This window comes from Rattus rattus, chromosome 11 (assembly GCF_011064425.1).
Source record: "Rattus rattus isolate New Zealand chromosome 11, Rrattus_CSIRO_v1, whole genome shotgun sequence".
Classification (NCBI taxonomy): domain Eukaryota; kingdom Metazoa; phylum Chordata; class Mammalia; order Rodentia; family Muridae; genus Rattus; species Rattus rattus.
The window spans coordinates 71,801,227-71,816,239 of record NC_046164.1 but is presented as its reverse complement, the minus strand read 5'-3'; the positions used below and the strand labels follow the sequence as shown (position 1 = coordinate 71,816,239).

The following is a 15,013-nucleotide window of genomic DNA, read 5'->3' as shown; positions in this document are numbered from 1 at the left end:
TATGGTGGATTCTAGTATGTCTGTGAGGGGCTGTCCCAAAGGGCAGGACCCACCCCACGCCACTGCCAGAGATGACCGAAGCGCTGGGTGTGGCCACCCAGAGCAAGGCGGCCCCTCAGTCCAGAGCCCCGGCGCCTCGGCTTCTCCATACAGGGTTATGTGCGGGTATCTGCTTCTCAAGCTCTAACATGGGTTCTGTGGCGCTTTCCTGGCCTGGGCTGCGACAACGCCTGCCAGTGGAACCACCATCGCCGCGCCCCAGCCGCTCCCCACCCTTCAACGCTGCGGCGGTAAAATGCAGCACTCTTAAGGCGCCTGCGCAGCTCTCCAGCGCGGCCCTAGTCGCTGCTATTTATAGTAGGTGACGTCACCTTAAAAAAGACCGTTAGGGCTGGGCCGCCCCGCCCCCCTCCCGAGGCTCTCGGCGGGCCGCTCCCAGTGCGCAGGCGTGGTCGTGTCCTCCCCGCCCGCCCGCGGCGCCCCCTATCCTCTCTCGGCGGCTCCGCGGCGCTCGCCACAGCGCGTGCAGCCAGCTAGCGAGAAGGCGCGAGCGGCGGCGCAGCCAGCAGCCTCCCGCCAGCCGGCGAGCCAGTGCGCGTGCGCGGCGGCGGCCTCGGCGGCGACCGGGAAGCGGACGGGCGGGCGAGCGAGCGAGCAGGCGGTGCGGGCGTGCGAGGCGAGGCCGAGTCGCGAGCGACATGGGGGACCGAGAGCAGCTGCTGCAGCGGGCGCGACTGGCGGAGCAGGCGGAGCGCTACGACGACATGGCCTCCGCCATGAAGGCGGTGAGCGTGCGGGGAACCGGGTGGCCGGGGGCTGCGGGGCGGGGCGGGCCCGGGCCTGGGCGGCGGCTCTCTCCCTCCGCACCGCCACCTTTTGGGCGCGGCGGCCGCCGCACTCTCCATTTCCTGAGGCCTGGCCGGGGCGGGGTCTCCCCGGGCCGCCTCTCTGAGGCTGGCGGGCCGGGGTCGCCGTGTCCTAGCTCAGAGACCCGGTGGGGGAGGGGGTACCCGAGGAAAGGAGGAAGTCGGCGTTCCTGCTTCTAGACCCTTCTGCCGGACCTGGGGAGAAACACGCTTTCCTTCCACCATTCACCTACTTGTAATAAAGGCTCATCCGCGAGTGGAGACCGGTCTCCTGGTTTTCTCTGCTACGACCTGTTTGCTTTGCTTGTCTGAAGTTGGTTTTTTCCCATTTCCCACACCTCGGGGGCTGGCTTTGTGTGGGAAGACCCCTTTCCCGCAGTCATGGGCGTGAAGGAGGGTGTGGGTCCTTACATACATCCCAACGGTCAGTGCCGCGTGCCTTCCTGGAAATGAAATGGAAATGAAGCGAACCTGGGTGCTTTTGCATTCCTGAGACCGACCCTCTTAGATGGATTCTGCAGCTTGATTTCCGGTAAAGGAGACATGCCCAGCCACACCCTAGAGAATATCTTAGATTAGAACCTACCTGCCTATCTGAGACTTTTCAGTTCTGTTACCACATCACTATAGAGGACTCTTCACATCCTCCTGGGCTTTTTCTAAAAGAATATTTCTTGTCAAGGTCACACAGTGGCAGAATTCCAACTGTGGCCACAAGCTCCTAAGACTAAGGAGAAAATTTCCTTGGAGTCCGTCCACCTTAGATTTCTAAATACATGAACATTTATTTTTGAGGGTGAGACTCAGAAAATCTGCATTTTCGCAGTCCTTGGGCAGTTTTTAGCTGACTTAAGTATTAACTGTCCTGGATTGTAGCTCATATGTCCTATGGGCTGGTCTTTGAAAGGATTTTTTTAAACCCAGATACTCCATACAAATTCAATTTGGAAAATTTATTTTGATACTACATTGAATAGAAAATCGAGGCCACCATTTAGAATTTCCCAGGTAAGAACCATGAGCAGTTATCTTGCCTCCAGTGCCCTGGTATACATTCAGCAAAATGTCTCTGGAACCCAGCAACAGCACAGACCGTTTGTTGATTCCTTAGTGATACTGATTTCAGCATTATGGTATGCTTGTTCTGGTGAGATAAGATTAATTTATACCAGGGAACATTCTAGGTTTGGGGAAAAAATTGCGGGTTCTTTAAGGAAATTTAAAATACAGTTTTGGAAACAAGACATTACTACGGTGCACCTGAAAGCCACCTCTATCCACACACCAAGTCACGACTAAATGGTTCTGGGATTATGCAAGTTGAGGCCTCTCCCTGAACAGCTAGGTGAGGAGGCCTTTGCTCAATCAGTGTGTGAGTGAGACTTGAAGGCTGCAGTTTAGCAAGGCGCTCTGGAAATGAAGAAGATAGAAGGGAAAGGGAAAGCGACCATCAGATATCTGGAGCGATCAGCTGTCCTGAGGTGGAAAGTAAGGAAAGACTAGACAGAGAGTACAGGAAAGAAAAAAACAGTTCTAGCAGGAAAAAAAGAAAAGACTCTCTGGTGGTTTGTAAATGGCCTTGAGGATGTTCTGCAATTTCCTGCTTGTATCCACAGATGCTCTCTGAGGCATTAAGGTAACATTTTGCAAAAGCTAATGGACCTTTGTGTTTGAAATTTATAATCTACATCTAAAATGACTCATGGGTTGGAAAAGACACCAAACACTGAGAATTTAATATTCAGCCCATCAAATTCATGGTAAAACATCCCCTCAAATTAACTATTAAAAAAAAAAAACGAGTGTTTTCTATCAGAATTCATGTTTGTCTCACCTATATTATAGTGGGATGTACTTTTATCTCATTTTGCCTGTTGGTATAGTTTGTAGATGAAATTCTTAAATGTTAATGAGTCATCCATTAATAAACTTTAATTAACACTTTGGGGAAGAGTGAATTCCAGTAAACTTATATTGTTTTTTAAATTTTTCCCTTTTTAGATAGGGTTTCGTGTATCCCAGGCTGGCCTCAAACATTATATAGCTGGGGTTGGCCTTGAACTCCAGATGATCCTGCCTTTACCTGTCAAATGTCACTTGTGTGCACCACCATGCCTAGCTTCTCTCTGGCTTTCTTTCAGGCAACTGGAAGGCAGGTAAGTATACAGTTATAGAGAGAGGAACAGGACATTGGCTTGATGGAATGATCTGAGGCCACTGTTCTGACCTTGAAAGTTCCTCTAGCTTTAGGGTCTCTGAAGTATAAAATTAGGAATGCTTGTGTTACAACAAGTCATTTTTTTGGGGGGGGGTCTTTATCTTCAAGGTTTTTCTTAATGTAAATGGTTTGATCGTGTTGCCTATAATGATGGTGTTGTTGATCCAGCAGCGCCACCTGGAGGACAGCAGTGGTAAACCTTGAGGGTTTTGGCTGGACTGGAGCTCGGGTGGCAGAGCAGTTGGCCTAGGATGTTGAAGGCCCCAGTTTCAATTCCCCAGCAACCTCCTCCCCAGTACGTTAGAAATAGTGGTGTTCCTTCAGGCGAGTTAACACTCATAATATGAAAAGTCAACAGACGTTTCTAAACAGAAGCTCAACTTCCTGATCTCATGCCTCGCCAGGTTGCTGGAGTTTAATGTGGACTCTGAAGTAAGCTTACTAATTAGGATAAAAATGTTACTGTAGAAGGACTGTGGGATATCAGGAAAAATTAGACTTCTGGTAAATATTGATAGGTTGCAAGGTGGACATAATTCAGTCACATATTCTATTCCTGAATCAATTGTATCAAAGCATAGGTGGTAATTATGAAATTATAAAATGAAAAACACAGTGTTGTACAGTCTTAGAGTCTCCCTGACTTCAAACCCAGGCTCCTCTTGCCAGCGTCCCCTGAGGGCTTGGTTTATAGGCTGTGCCATCACCCAGCTGCTGTAGTCCTTTAGTGTTGGCAGAGCATAAAGAGAAATGTTGGACTTGATGAATATGAAGTTCAGAAAACAAAACTTCATTTAAGGAAAAAAAAACATGAGTTGGACAGGAAGAGGTAAAGGCCCTAACAGAGGTAAAGCGCTCTTACTGCCAGTAACTGGGAGATTGGGAGAAATGACAGAAGTAGGTGCTGTGTAAAAGGTGAATGACCTGGGGAAGGCATAATCCTGTGCGTTTTTTAAGGTGTACAAAAGCCGACAATACGACATGTTTTTTGAGACAGGTTCTTATGTCCCTCCATCTGGCTTGAAATTCCCTGAGTGGACCAAACTGGTCTCTGCCTCCCAAGTCCTGGGATTAAAGGTGTGAGGCACCACACTTGGCTGTATGAAAGCCACTTTAGTGCTGTTTGAAATAGATGAAAACTAGGAGAGACCTGTTCCCACTGGCTGGGCACGGCGTGTCTTTACCAATCTATACGCTGAGGAAACAGCTGCAGGGCTTCACCTTTCCCTTAGAAATGTGCTGTGGGCCAAGTCCGATGGCTCATCTCATGTCCCAGCACTTGAGAAGTTGAGCTTGCACAGTTACCGTGAGTTCAAGACTAGACTGAGCTGCTCAGATGGTCTGAGAACAGTAAAAGTCTTGGAGGGGTACCATGTTTGCTGTACTGTTTTCAGCAAGCTTATGGGATCTGTTGCTTTTCTCTCGGTCCTTACTGGATGGCAGCTCTTAGTTCATGTTCTTCTGTTTTATTTATACTAACTTGCCTGGTGCTAGGGATTAAACCACAGGGCCTTGTGTGTGCCAAGCATATGCTCTTCCACTGGTTGACTCCCTCAGCCCTCATATGAACAGGTGTCTGCAGGTACTGTTGGTAATAGCACCGTCTTACAGATGAGATGTCTAATGGTTAATTTTGTCTTGGTCAAATAGTTGGAAAGCCAGAATTTGAAATGTCAAGTTCTTACTTTCGTGTTATACAATGTCCCATGAAGTTACAGGATCGTTTCTGATGTATGTTCTGCTATACTGACCATTGTTTCAGTGACTTTATTTTTTATTTTTTATTTATTTTTTTTTTTTTTTGGAGCTGGGGACCGAACCCAGGGCCTTGAGCTTGCTAGGCAAGCGCTCTACCACTGAGCCAAATCCCCAACCCCTCCAGTGACTTTATAAAGTACACTTACTAAGCAGTTTATACTTACTGAGTGTATCTGCCAAGTTTGATTAAAAATAGAATCTACTAGTTGTGGCTTAGCTCCAGTGGACAAGTATGAGGGGGAAGTGTGTAGGTCTGACCTTTATCTGTTCTGCAGGCCAGGAGTCTACCACAGTAGTCATTGATTGGTTGAGTTACTGCTCTCTGACTCTGAGTTGTTCCATTATACTTGTCAGAGCTGGTAAGACAGCTTAGTTGGTAAAGTGCTTGTATACATATAAGGAGCTGAGGTGGATCCCAGAACCCCTGTTAAAAACAGCAGCAGAGGGCTGGAAGATGGCTCAGCGGTTAAGAGCACCAACTGCTCTTCCAGAAGTCCTGAGTTCAATTCCCAGCAACCACATGGTGGCTCACAACCATCTGTAAAGAGATCTGATGCCCTCTTCTGGTGTGTCTGAAGACAGCTACAGGGTACTTATATATAATAAATGAATAAATCTTAAAAAAAAAAAAAAAAAAAAAAAAAGCAGCAGAGCCAGACAGTGAGCAAGTGCTGAGGAGACAGTGAGCTGGGGAGGCAGAGACAGGCTCACTGGTCTTCTAGCCTAGACTGCTTGTTGAGTTCTAAACCATTGGACCCTGCCTCAAAGCGTCTCATAGATGGGTGATGCCTGAGGAGATTGTTCTGCACACACAGAGTGTGGTGTACTCCTGACCACTTAAGAGTTTGTGAGTGTTTTGTGTGCATGCACACAAATTTAAAACATTATTCTCTTAGTTTCTCTATTTTGACTTCATTGTATATAAGCCTGTGGAAGCCCTGGGAAGTCTACTGATTTCCCCTGGTGTCCCCCTTGGAGGCAGCCTAATGCCAGCATTTTAGTGTCCTTCACTCTTCCTTTCTGGACTAATGTTCTGTTCCTCTGTTTTGCTGTAGACACTTCCACGGTCAGAACACTGGGGCTTCTGAAGCCACTAGTCCTGAGCCTTCAGAGACAGTAGAAGGCAGTAATGCCAGTCCTTTGGGCTGAATGATGTCAAAAGCAAGGCAAAGACAAGTCGCATCCTAATGGTCTGTTTTCATCTGACCAACAATAAGCTTAGAGTGTTAGTTATCTGTACTGATCTTGAGCTTATAACATAGCCCAAGTAAGTCTTGAAATCACAATCCTCCTGCCTCAGCTTCCTGAGTAGCTGTGATTGTGGGGCCTGCATTACCATCCATGTCTGACTCCTGTGTCAGTTTTGTGTGCTCAGTATTTCGTTAGGTAATGGATATCTCCCAGATTAAGAACTTTTACGTTTTTTTAGTCATTGTTCTGTTTTTGGCACTGGGTCTATTTTTATCCAGTTTATTGCCTTATGAGTAGCGGGAGGAGGCCCTTACAGATTTCTGAGTAAGCACGTAGTGTCATAGGAAGATAAATGAATTAACAACACTGTGTTATTTGGGACTTTTTTTTTTTTTTGGTTCTTTTTTTTCGGAGCTGGGGACCGAACCCAGGGCCTTGCGCTTCCTAGGTAAGCGCTCTACCGCTGAGCTAAATCCCCAGCCCGTTATTTGGGACTTTTAATAATGCTGTGTAATCTTAGAGCAGAGAGTGTGAATCGAGTGCCACAGGCTTGAGAGTTGGGATAGCCAGAGGCCGTGTTACATAAAAACAACAGTTAAACTGCTGACACGGAGACTCTTTTTGTTATTTGTTGATTGTTTTGAAGAAATAGAGAGATGCCTCTAATCCCAACTCTCAAGAGGCCAAGGCAACTGGACCTAAGAAAATTTGAAGACAGTCTGGTCTACATAGTGAGTTCCAGGACAGCCAGGCTATACAAACCATGTCTCCAAAAAAAAAAAAAAAAAGAAAGGAAGAAAAAAAAAAAAAAAGGAGAGGCTGAGGCTGGTTTTTATAAAAAGGGAAGGTAATAGAGACCCAAGTTCAATTCCTAGCATCAGGTGGTTCACAGCCTTCAAATAAATAACCCCAGCTCTGGGTGGGTCTGGCGTCTCTGACTAATTCAGATACCTGTATTAAAAATACAAGTCTGATCTGCAAAGTGAGCTCCAGGACAGTCAGTGCTGTTACACAGAGAAACCCTGTCTCTTGGGAATAAAAAAACAAAACAGCGAAACAAACAAGAACAAAACCCCACAGATTGAGTGGTTTAGACAGTAGACATGTAGTCTGCAGATTTGGAGGGTAGAAATCTGAAATTCAGATGCTGGCAAGGTAGTGCTTGCTCTGAAGACCCAGGGGAAAATTCTTCCTTGCCACTCAGCCTGTTGTGATGTGTGGCAGCCCCTGGTGTTCTTGACTTACAAAGGCACTGGTTTCTGGTCTCTGTTGCTTATGTCACATGGTGTCCTATGCCCGTGTGTCTTTCTCCAAATCTTGCTCACCTTGCAGGAGTAGGAGTCACTGGGGTATGAATTGATCTTAAGTAACTGTATCTACAGGACTTAGGCTTTCACGTAGGTCACATGAGCAAGTACCAGAGATTAGGATTTCAACAAACTTTTGGGGGACACAGTTTAGTCCATAGCAAAATCTAATGTTCTTTCTGTTAACTGTATAGCTGGTTCACTTGGAATTGGCATCATAGAAAACCAAGAAAAGTTGTAGCCGGTAAAATTGAATTTTCCATTTAAATAAGTAATATTTGAAAATTTTATGGCACCTTAGTTCCAGCTAGGCAGTTTGGAAAAATAAGATGGCTGCTGAGGTAGCCTTGTTTCCTTTCAGCAGAGTTGGGTGCTTACTAATGTGCTTTTCTCTTAGTTTAGATGAGGCTGAAGGTACACTTGAATAATATTACAGAGCCAAGTCTTCCTAATACTGTATCGCCACCTTCCGTGATAACCATTCAGCCGTTCTTCTACCAAAATGAGAACATTGTTCAAAAAAAGATTTAAATTGCTGGGCAGTGGTTATGCACCCCATTAATTAATTCCATCACTTGGGAGGTGGGGGCAGGCAAATTTCTGAGTTTGAGTCCAGCCTGATCAAGTTCTATAATAGCTAGGGCTACACAGAGAAGCCCTGTCTCAAAAATCCCCAGAAGTCTTTGTATGGGTGTTGGAGCAAGTGTGCCAGATCTTCCTGGAGCTGGAGCTCTAGGTAACTGTGAGCCATCCGGCATGAGGTTTTCTGCAAGAGCAGCAAGCATTTTTAACCCAGCGAACCTTATCTTCAGCCACACAAACCTCCAGTTTAAATAATAATTACCTTAGGCCCTATCGTGTCCTCAGTACTGGGATCACAGTAGCATGTGCTCCTGTACCTGGCTCCATTTTGAAAAGGATTGCTAGTTATGTTGAAATATTAAGGTCAGTGGCACATGCCACTACCTGGCACCAGTTTGAAAAGAATTGTTGATCATGTTGAAGGGATGATTCTCTTGAGACTCAGGCTTTGTCCTCTAATGGTCACCTCTGATGTTTTGCAGGTGACAGAGCTGAATGAACCTCTATCTAATGAAGATAGAAATCTCCTCTCTGTGGCTTACAAGAATGTAGTTGGTGCCAGGCGATCTTCTTGGAGGGTTATTAGTAGCATTGAGCAGAAAACCATGGCAGATGGGAATGAGAAGAAGCTGGAGAAAGTCAAAGCCTACCGGGAGAAGATTGAGAAGGAGCTGGAGACAGTTTGCAATGACGTCTTGGCTCTGCTCGACAAGTTCCTTATCAAGAACTGCAATGATTTTCAGTACGAGAGCAAGGTGTTCTACCTGAAAATGAAGGGCGATTACTACCGCTACCTGGCAGAGGTGGCTTCTGGGGAGAAGAAAAACAGTGTGGTTGAAGCTTCTGAGGCAGCGTATAAGGAAGCCTTCGAAATCAGCAAAGAGCACATGCAGCCAACACACCCCATCCGGCTTGGCCTGGCCCTCAATTTTTCTGTGTTCTACTATGAGATCCAGAATGCACCAGAGCAGGCCTGCCTCTTAGCCAAACAAGCCTTCGATGATGCTATAGCTGAGCTGGACACATTAAACGAGGATTCCTATAAGGACTCCACTCTGATCATGCAGTTGCTGCGAGACAACCTCACCCTCTGGACGAGCGACCAGCAGGATGAAGAAGCCGGAGAAGGCAACTGAAGACCCATCAGGTCCCTGGCCCTTCCTTAACCCACCACCCCATTATCACTGATTCTTCCTTGCCACAATCACTATATCTAGTGCTAAACCTATCTGTATTGGCAGCACAGCTATTCAGGTCTGCCCTCCTGTCCCTTGGGAAGCAGTTTCAGATAAACCTTCATGGGCATTTGCTGGACTGATGGTTGCTTTGAGCCACAGAGCGCTCCCTTTTTGAATTGTGCAGAGAAGTGTGTTCTGAACGAGGCATTTTATTATGTCTGTTGATCTGTAGCAACTCCAGGTGATGGAAATTGAGTGTAGAAAGGAGAATTAGCCAACACAGGCTATGGCTGCTATTTAAAACAAGCTGATAGTGTGTTGTTAAGCAGTACATCTCGTGCATGCAAAAATGAATTTGACCCTCTCACCCCTTCCTACAGCTAATGGAAACTGACACACGACAACTTGTTCCTTCACCATCAGCTTTATAAACTGTTTCTCGTGAGCTTTCAGCGGCCCCTGCTGTGCCTCTTTAACTTATGATGTGCGCACACCTTCTTTTCAATGCAATGCATCAGAGGTTTTTGATATGTGTAACTTTTTTTTTGATTGTGATTAAGAATCATGGATTTATTTTTTGTAACTCTTTGGCTATTGTTCTTGTGTACCCTGACAGCATCATGTGTGTCAACCTGTGTCAATCATGATGGGTGGTTATGAAATGCCAGATTGCTAAAATAAATGTTTTGGACTTAAAAAGAGTAAATAAATGCTGCTTTGGGGATATTATCTGTGCCTGGCCTTGATTCCGCCCCCTCACCCCCAGACATCTCAGCATTAGTCATGGGTTTAATATTCAGACTAATGCAGTCTGTTTTCATTACAAATTTTAAAGCATACAGTAGCGTTCTATCAGTAACACTTTCTACCCTGTCCTTGTTAACTGATGCTTGTAAGTGTGTCAAGTGCTGCTGTCTGGGATAGGGAGCCTCTGTGAGGTTTGGTCTGTTGGGAGGGTGGTGGTTGATATTATAAAAAAAAAAAGTAGGTATTATAAAATGCTAATTAGAGGGGCCTTGAATTAGTTCTTAGTAAATAGTTTTAGCCAAGTGTGGTGGTACATAATCCCAGCCCTAAAGAGGCAGGAGCAGGTGGATCTCTTGAGTTTGAGGCCAGCCTCGTTTACATAGTGAACTCAGGGGCTACAGTAGAGAGATCCTGTCTCAAAAAGATATATACTGAAACTTTTAAGTAAAAATAGGAAGGGTTAAGTATTCTTTAAAATGAAAAAAGTTTGTTAAATGTCTCAGCGGTGCCAGGCTTGATGAGCCTGAGTTCCGTTCCTGGAGCCCATGTGCAGAAGGAAAGAATGACTCCTACAAGCTGTCTTTTTTACTCACACCCCACCAATGATTTTTATTTTTTTAAAGACAGGATCACTATAGCTCTGGCTGCCTGACAGTGCTGTATAGACCAGACTGGCCTCAGGCTCTCAGGTGCTGGGATTAAAGGTGTGCTCCACCATGCCTGGCATTAAGTGGAGTTTCTTGAGAGGAGCCAAGACCGGGTTATAAGCTGCTAAACTGTAAGTGTAGGAGACTACTTTGCTGCCTGATTAAGGTCTTTCTTTTGCATAGGAGGGATTTAGGTTTTTATTTAATAGATTGCAGGCACTGGGCTGCTTAAAAAACACATGGTAATTTATGTGCAGTTCTACAGTAATTCTGTATGGCAGAAGTGTTGATATTTTAGACATGAGAAAACAATGTATCAGTCGTGTCATGAAGGGATGGCTTCATAGAGGTAAAGCTGAGATCAAATCAGACTTGAGAAGCTCAGTGGTAGTGCTTGCTTTGTGTGAGTGAAACCTCAGCTTGGATTCCCTTCATTACATAAACACCTGCTATCCCAGGACTTGAGTGGAGGCTGGAGGATTGGCAATACAAGGTCATTCTCAGTCTGGAATACCTGAGAATGCTCCTGAAACAAAAAACCAAAACTGGGCTATGGCAACATCATCCTACAATCCAGCCTTGGTAGGCCAAGGCAGAAAGGTTACTCAAGGTCAGGAGTTTGGGGCTGACAATAAATACTTTAAATATGGCCTCATCATGGCTCCTATACCATGACTATTTTGATCCCTATCTGAGATTAGACCCCAGAAAGATACCAATGGCCAGCCTATTTCTTCTGCTTCCCTTCTCCAAGCTGACATCCTATACACAGGAATGTTTTCCATCAAGATCTAATAAAACACTCTTAAATCCTCTGACCTGGCTGGAAGCCTCCCCTTCTCTTTGAACTACTAGATAATGGATCCTTGTTGTCCTAGGTTGTTTCTCTTCACTTCCACTGGGCTGTAGACCTTGGCTGCGTCTAGAACACAGGAGGTCTACAAGGTTGGGTGGGCTGGAGATCAAAGCAATAGTCAAGTTCATTTCCCAAGATGCACCTGCCAGGCAATTGTAGAGGACACTTTGTGAATGAAGGGGAAGGACACTTGCCATCGTGTTAGTGAGTAGAGATGGTTGGCAAGTTAAGCATAGGTACAGCCCTTGAGAGAATTAGGGTGATTCCCAGCAACCCATGTTGTGCTGTTCATAGTTGCTTGTAAACTCCAGCTCCAGGGTATCTTCTAGCCTCTGTGGGCACTTGCTCTCAAACAGATACACTCCGCACAGACTCACATAATAGTTTATATATTTTGCTTACTGCTCGCTACCCCCGCCCCATAAGTCTTTAGAAAACAAACTTTAAAGTTCAAGGACTGAAGCTGGGTAGCAATGACACATGGCTTTAATCCCAGCACTTGGGAGACAGAGACAGGCAGAGTTAGAAGCCAGCCAGTTCGAGGTCTACGAAGTGTCTCAAAAACCACCACCACCAACAACAACCCTCCCACTCCCACCCCTGCTAAAACCCCCAAAACTCAAAGGCTGAAGATGTAATTTAGTGACAGAGGACAGGCCTAGCATGACTAAGGCTCTGGGTTCTATCCCCAGCAAAAAAGGAAGAGTGACTAGAATTCTGGAACCCAGGAAAAGTGACTTTCCTAAGGTTAAATAGCCAGAAGGCAGCCTAGCCTGGAACTTAGCAAGACTTCAAAGTCCTTGCTTCCCCATAACACTATGTTGCTTTCATATGTGCACAGAAACAATTTAAACTTCAAAAGGACCTAGAGTTGTTGATGAGGAGACACTTTAGTAAGACCCCTCTGCTTGCCAGTCTAATGTCACTCTCAGTATCATTTATCTTCTCAACCAGTTTGGCTTCTACATTCTCGGGCATGTCCTGAAATTGGGGCCTTTAATGCTTTTCTTCTGAGAAAGGATACTTTGTAGGCAACCCAGTGACAGTGTGGCTTAGCAGTTGGAAGCAATGGTGCCAGATGAAATGCAGCTCCGTTAAACTTGTTCAACCTGCTCCCTCAGCTTGGTGTGTATGTCCAACATGTTCATGTATGGGGTGCACATGTGTGCATATTGACATCAGCCGCTTTCCTCAGTCACGCTCCATCATATTTCTTGAGACAGGGTTGTACTGAACCCGGAGTCCATTGACTCAACTAGAACGACTGACCAGAATGCCTTGGGGTTTTTCCTCTCCGCCTCCCCAGTGCTGGGATTGAAGGCGTGGACTGTCGCTTTTTAAATGAGTTTTGAGTAACCAAACAGGCCCTCGTTCTTGTAGAACACACTTTATTACTGAGTCACCTCCCTAGCCCTTCCCTCTTAAGTCTTTACTGATCTTTCTGGAATGACTTTCTTCTGCACTGACTTCTATGACCTCCTCTCCCCTTCTTGAACCCATTCTTGATCCCTCTTGTGAGCCCATTTTGGGGCTCTAGGACTATGGCTCTTCACCACACAGTGACACTTAACATTTCTTCTCCACTCAATAATCCCACTGGATTGAGACTACATAGTAGGCCTTGGGTGGGTGGTTTGAGATGCCTTGGTCAATTGACAGAGACATGAGCCTTGTTCTTACAGGGCTCAGGTGGGATTATATGTGTCTATGTGTGTCTGTGCACATATGTGTAAGTGCACGTAGGTACATTAAGAACGTGAAAATGGGGGCTGGGGATTTAGCTCAGTGGTAGAGCGCTTACCTAGGAAGCGCAAGGCCCTGGGTTCGTCCCCAGCTCCAAAAAAAAAAGAACCAAAAAAAAAAAAAAAAAGAACGTGAAAATGACACTCAGGTTTTCCCCTACTGAAACATGGTTCACAGTTTACTGAAATTATGTAGAAGTTGGAATTTTAGGAAAATGACCAAAGAGCCATTCAGATGGCTCAGCTGTTAAAGGTACTTGCACCAAGCCTGCCGACCTGAGTCTGATTCTTGGATCCCAGGTGATGGAAAGAGAGAACTGACTCCCACAAGTTGTCCTCTGCCCATGTGTAGACCTTGGCATGAGTCTCCCCCAAATGAATGAATGAATGAATGAATGAATGAATACTAAAGGTGACTGAAAAAATCTTTTATTTCTCTGCCTGTCTACTGATAAACTGTTTGCAAGACTTACATTTGGCATCTCTTCTAAACCGGTGGTGTGATCATAAGTCCTAGCCTTTGGGTTTGTCTTTGGTGGTCTCTGGAGACATTTCCATTCCTGAGCTCTGTTCTGGGATGGTCCCCACCTTCCTGGCTTTTTCCTCCTGCACTTCCCCTCCCCACTTCCTTCTGTTCTTAACATTTGTCTTTTCTGCAACTGCCCTCCTCTTACTTCACTTTCATGGCCACCCCCTGAATTCCACCAAGATAGTTGCTATGGAAACACATCTCCTGGAAGTGACATCACTCATTTCCTAGGCAACTGTTTCTATGGTAGTGAATATTAGATCACCAAGGCAACCCTCCAGGAGTATACTTCTGCAGTGAAATGGAAAAACGGAATACTCCTGTATTTTGGGGGGTTGGGATGAATTCAGGGAGAATATATAAAAAGAAGAAAGGTTTCAGAAGAAAGAGAGCTTTGGATGCTTTGGAAAATATGGGAATGAATGTGAGACCGGAAGAGTGGAATCTTGGGGACCAACCCTTTCTCCCTCCTAATAACTGGGCTGATCCTCTAGCACGGCACTAAGTTGGGGTATTTGAGAGTGAACAGGGACACCATTATTACCATGCAGGAGTGACATGTGAACACTTGATCTCCCCAGCAGGTCAGAGTGTATGATGCCCTGTCCATAGTTATGCAGGTGCCCGGGCTAATTTCCTCACCGATGGCTTAATCCAACAAGCACTGACTCAGCTATTTCTGGGTGTGGATCTTTGGGATACCACAGTAAGCAAAACCAGCCCAGGTATATGCTGTAATGGGGTTCACAGTCGTGTGTGTGATGGGGAGAGGGAAATCCCACAGTTATTCCAAAACATGCTGTGGTATGGATTATGTGCAGGATCCAACAGGGAAGATACCCAGGGTTGGAGGAAGGCCATTCAACAGGTATTGGGAGGAGTTAGGGGAGGGGGCTCTATAAGGGATGAGGCAGAGGGTCTGTGTGAGAGGGGAGGTTGGCAGAGGAATTAGCAGGGACAAAGAGAGTCCTCAGAAAGCAGGAGGGATGCATCTGGGCAGAGTGGCTCACATAATTTCCAGTACTCCAGAGTGGGAGGATTGTCATGAGTTTTGAGGTCAGCCTAGGCTATGGGTTCCCTCAAGTTTTCTAGCACTGGGAAACTCCCCAGAAAGAGTTTGAGCTTGGGTGATGTGACTGAAATGGAGGAACACTGAAGACATAACATAGTTAATGGTGGAGCTGACAGGATCTCCTGAGGGCCCGAGTAAACGGTGAAGGCAAGGAAGGGCTGGGGCTGATGCCTAAGTTTCTGGTCTTAGCAAAGATGTGGGCACTGATGGTCAGCCTCTCAGAGGAGGAAGGTGGGTGAGCAGGGCTAGGGTAGAGCTGAGGCAAGAGAGGTGCCCGGAGGCAGCATTTACGATTTATATCCTCGAGATCAGTCTCGAAA

The 15,013-nt window shown here is 46.0% G+C and overlaps 1 protein-coding gene across 1 annotated transcript; it reads left to right on the top strand.

Moving 5' to 3' along the window:
- Window positions 1–445: 445 nt before the first annotated feature.
- Ywhah (tyrosine 3-monooxygenase/tryptophan 5-monooxygenase activation protein eta) lies at window positions 446–9,829 on the top strand. The gene is made up of 2 exons (XM_032916122.1): window positions 446–785; window positions 8,405–9,829. The coding sequence occupies exons 1-2, from the start codon at window positions 699–701 to the stop codon at window positions 9,056–9,058; spliced, it is 741 nt and encodes a 246-aa protein (XP_032772013.1). The 5' UTR covers window positions 446–698; the 3' UTR covers window positions 9,059–9,829.
- Window positions 9,830–15,013: the final 5,184 nt, after the last annotated feature.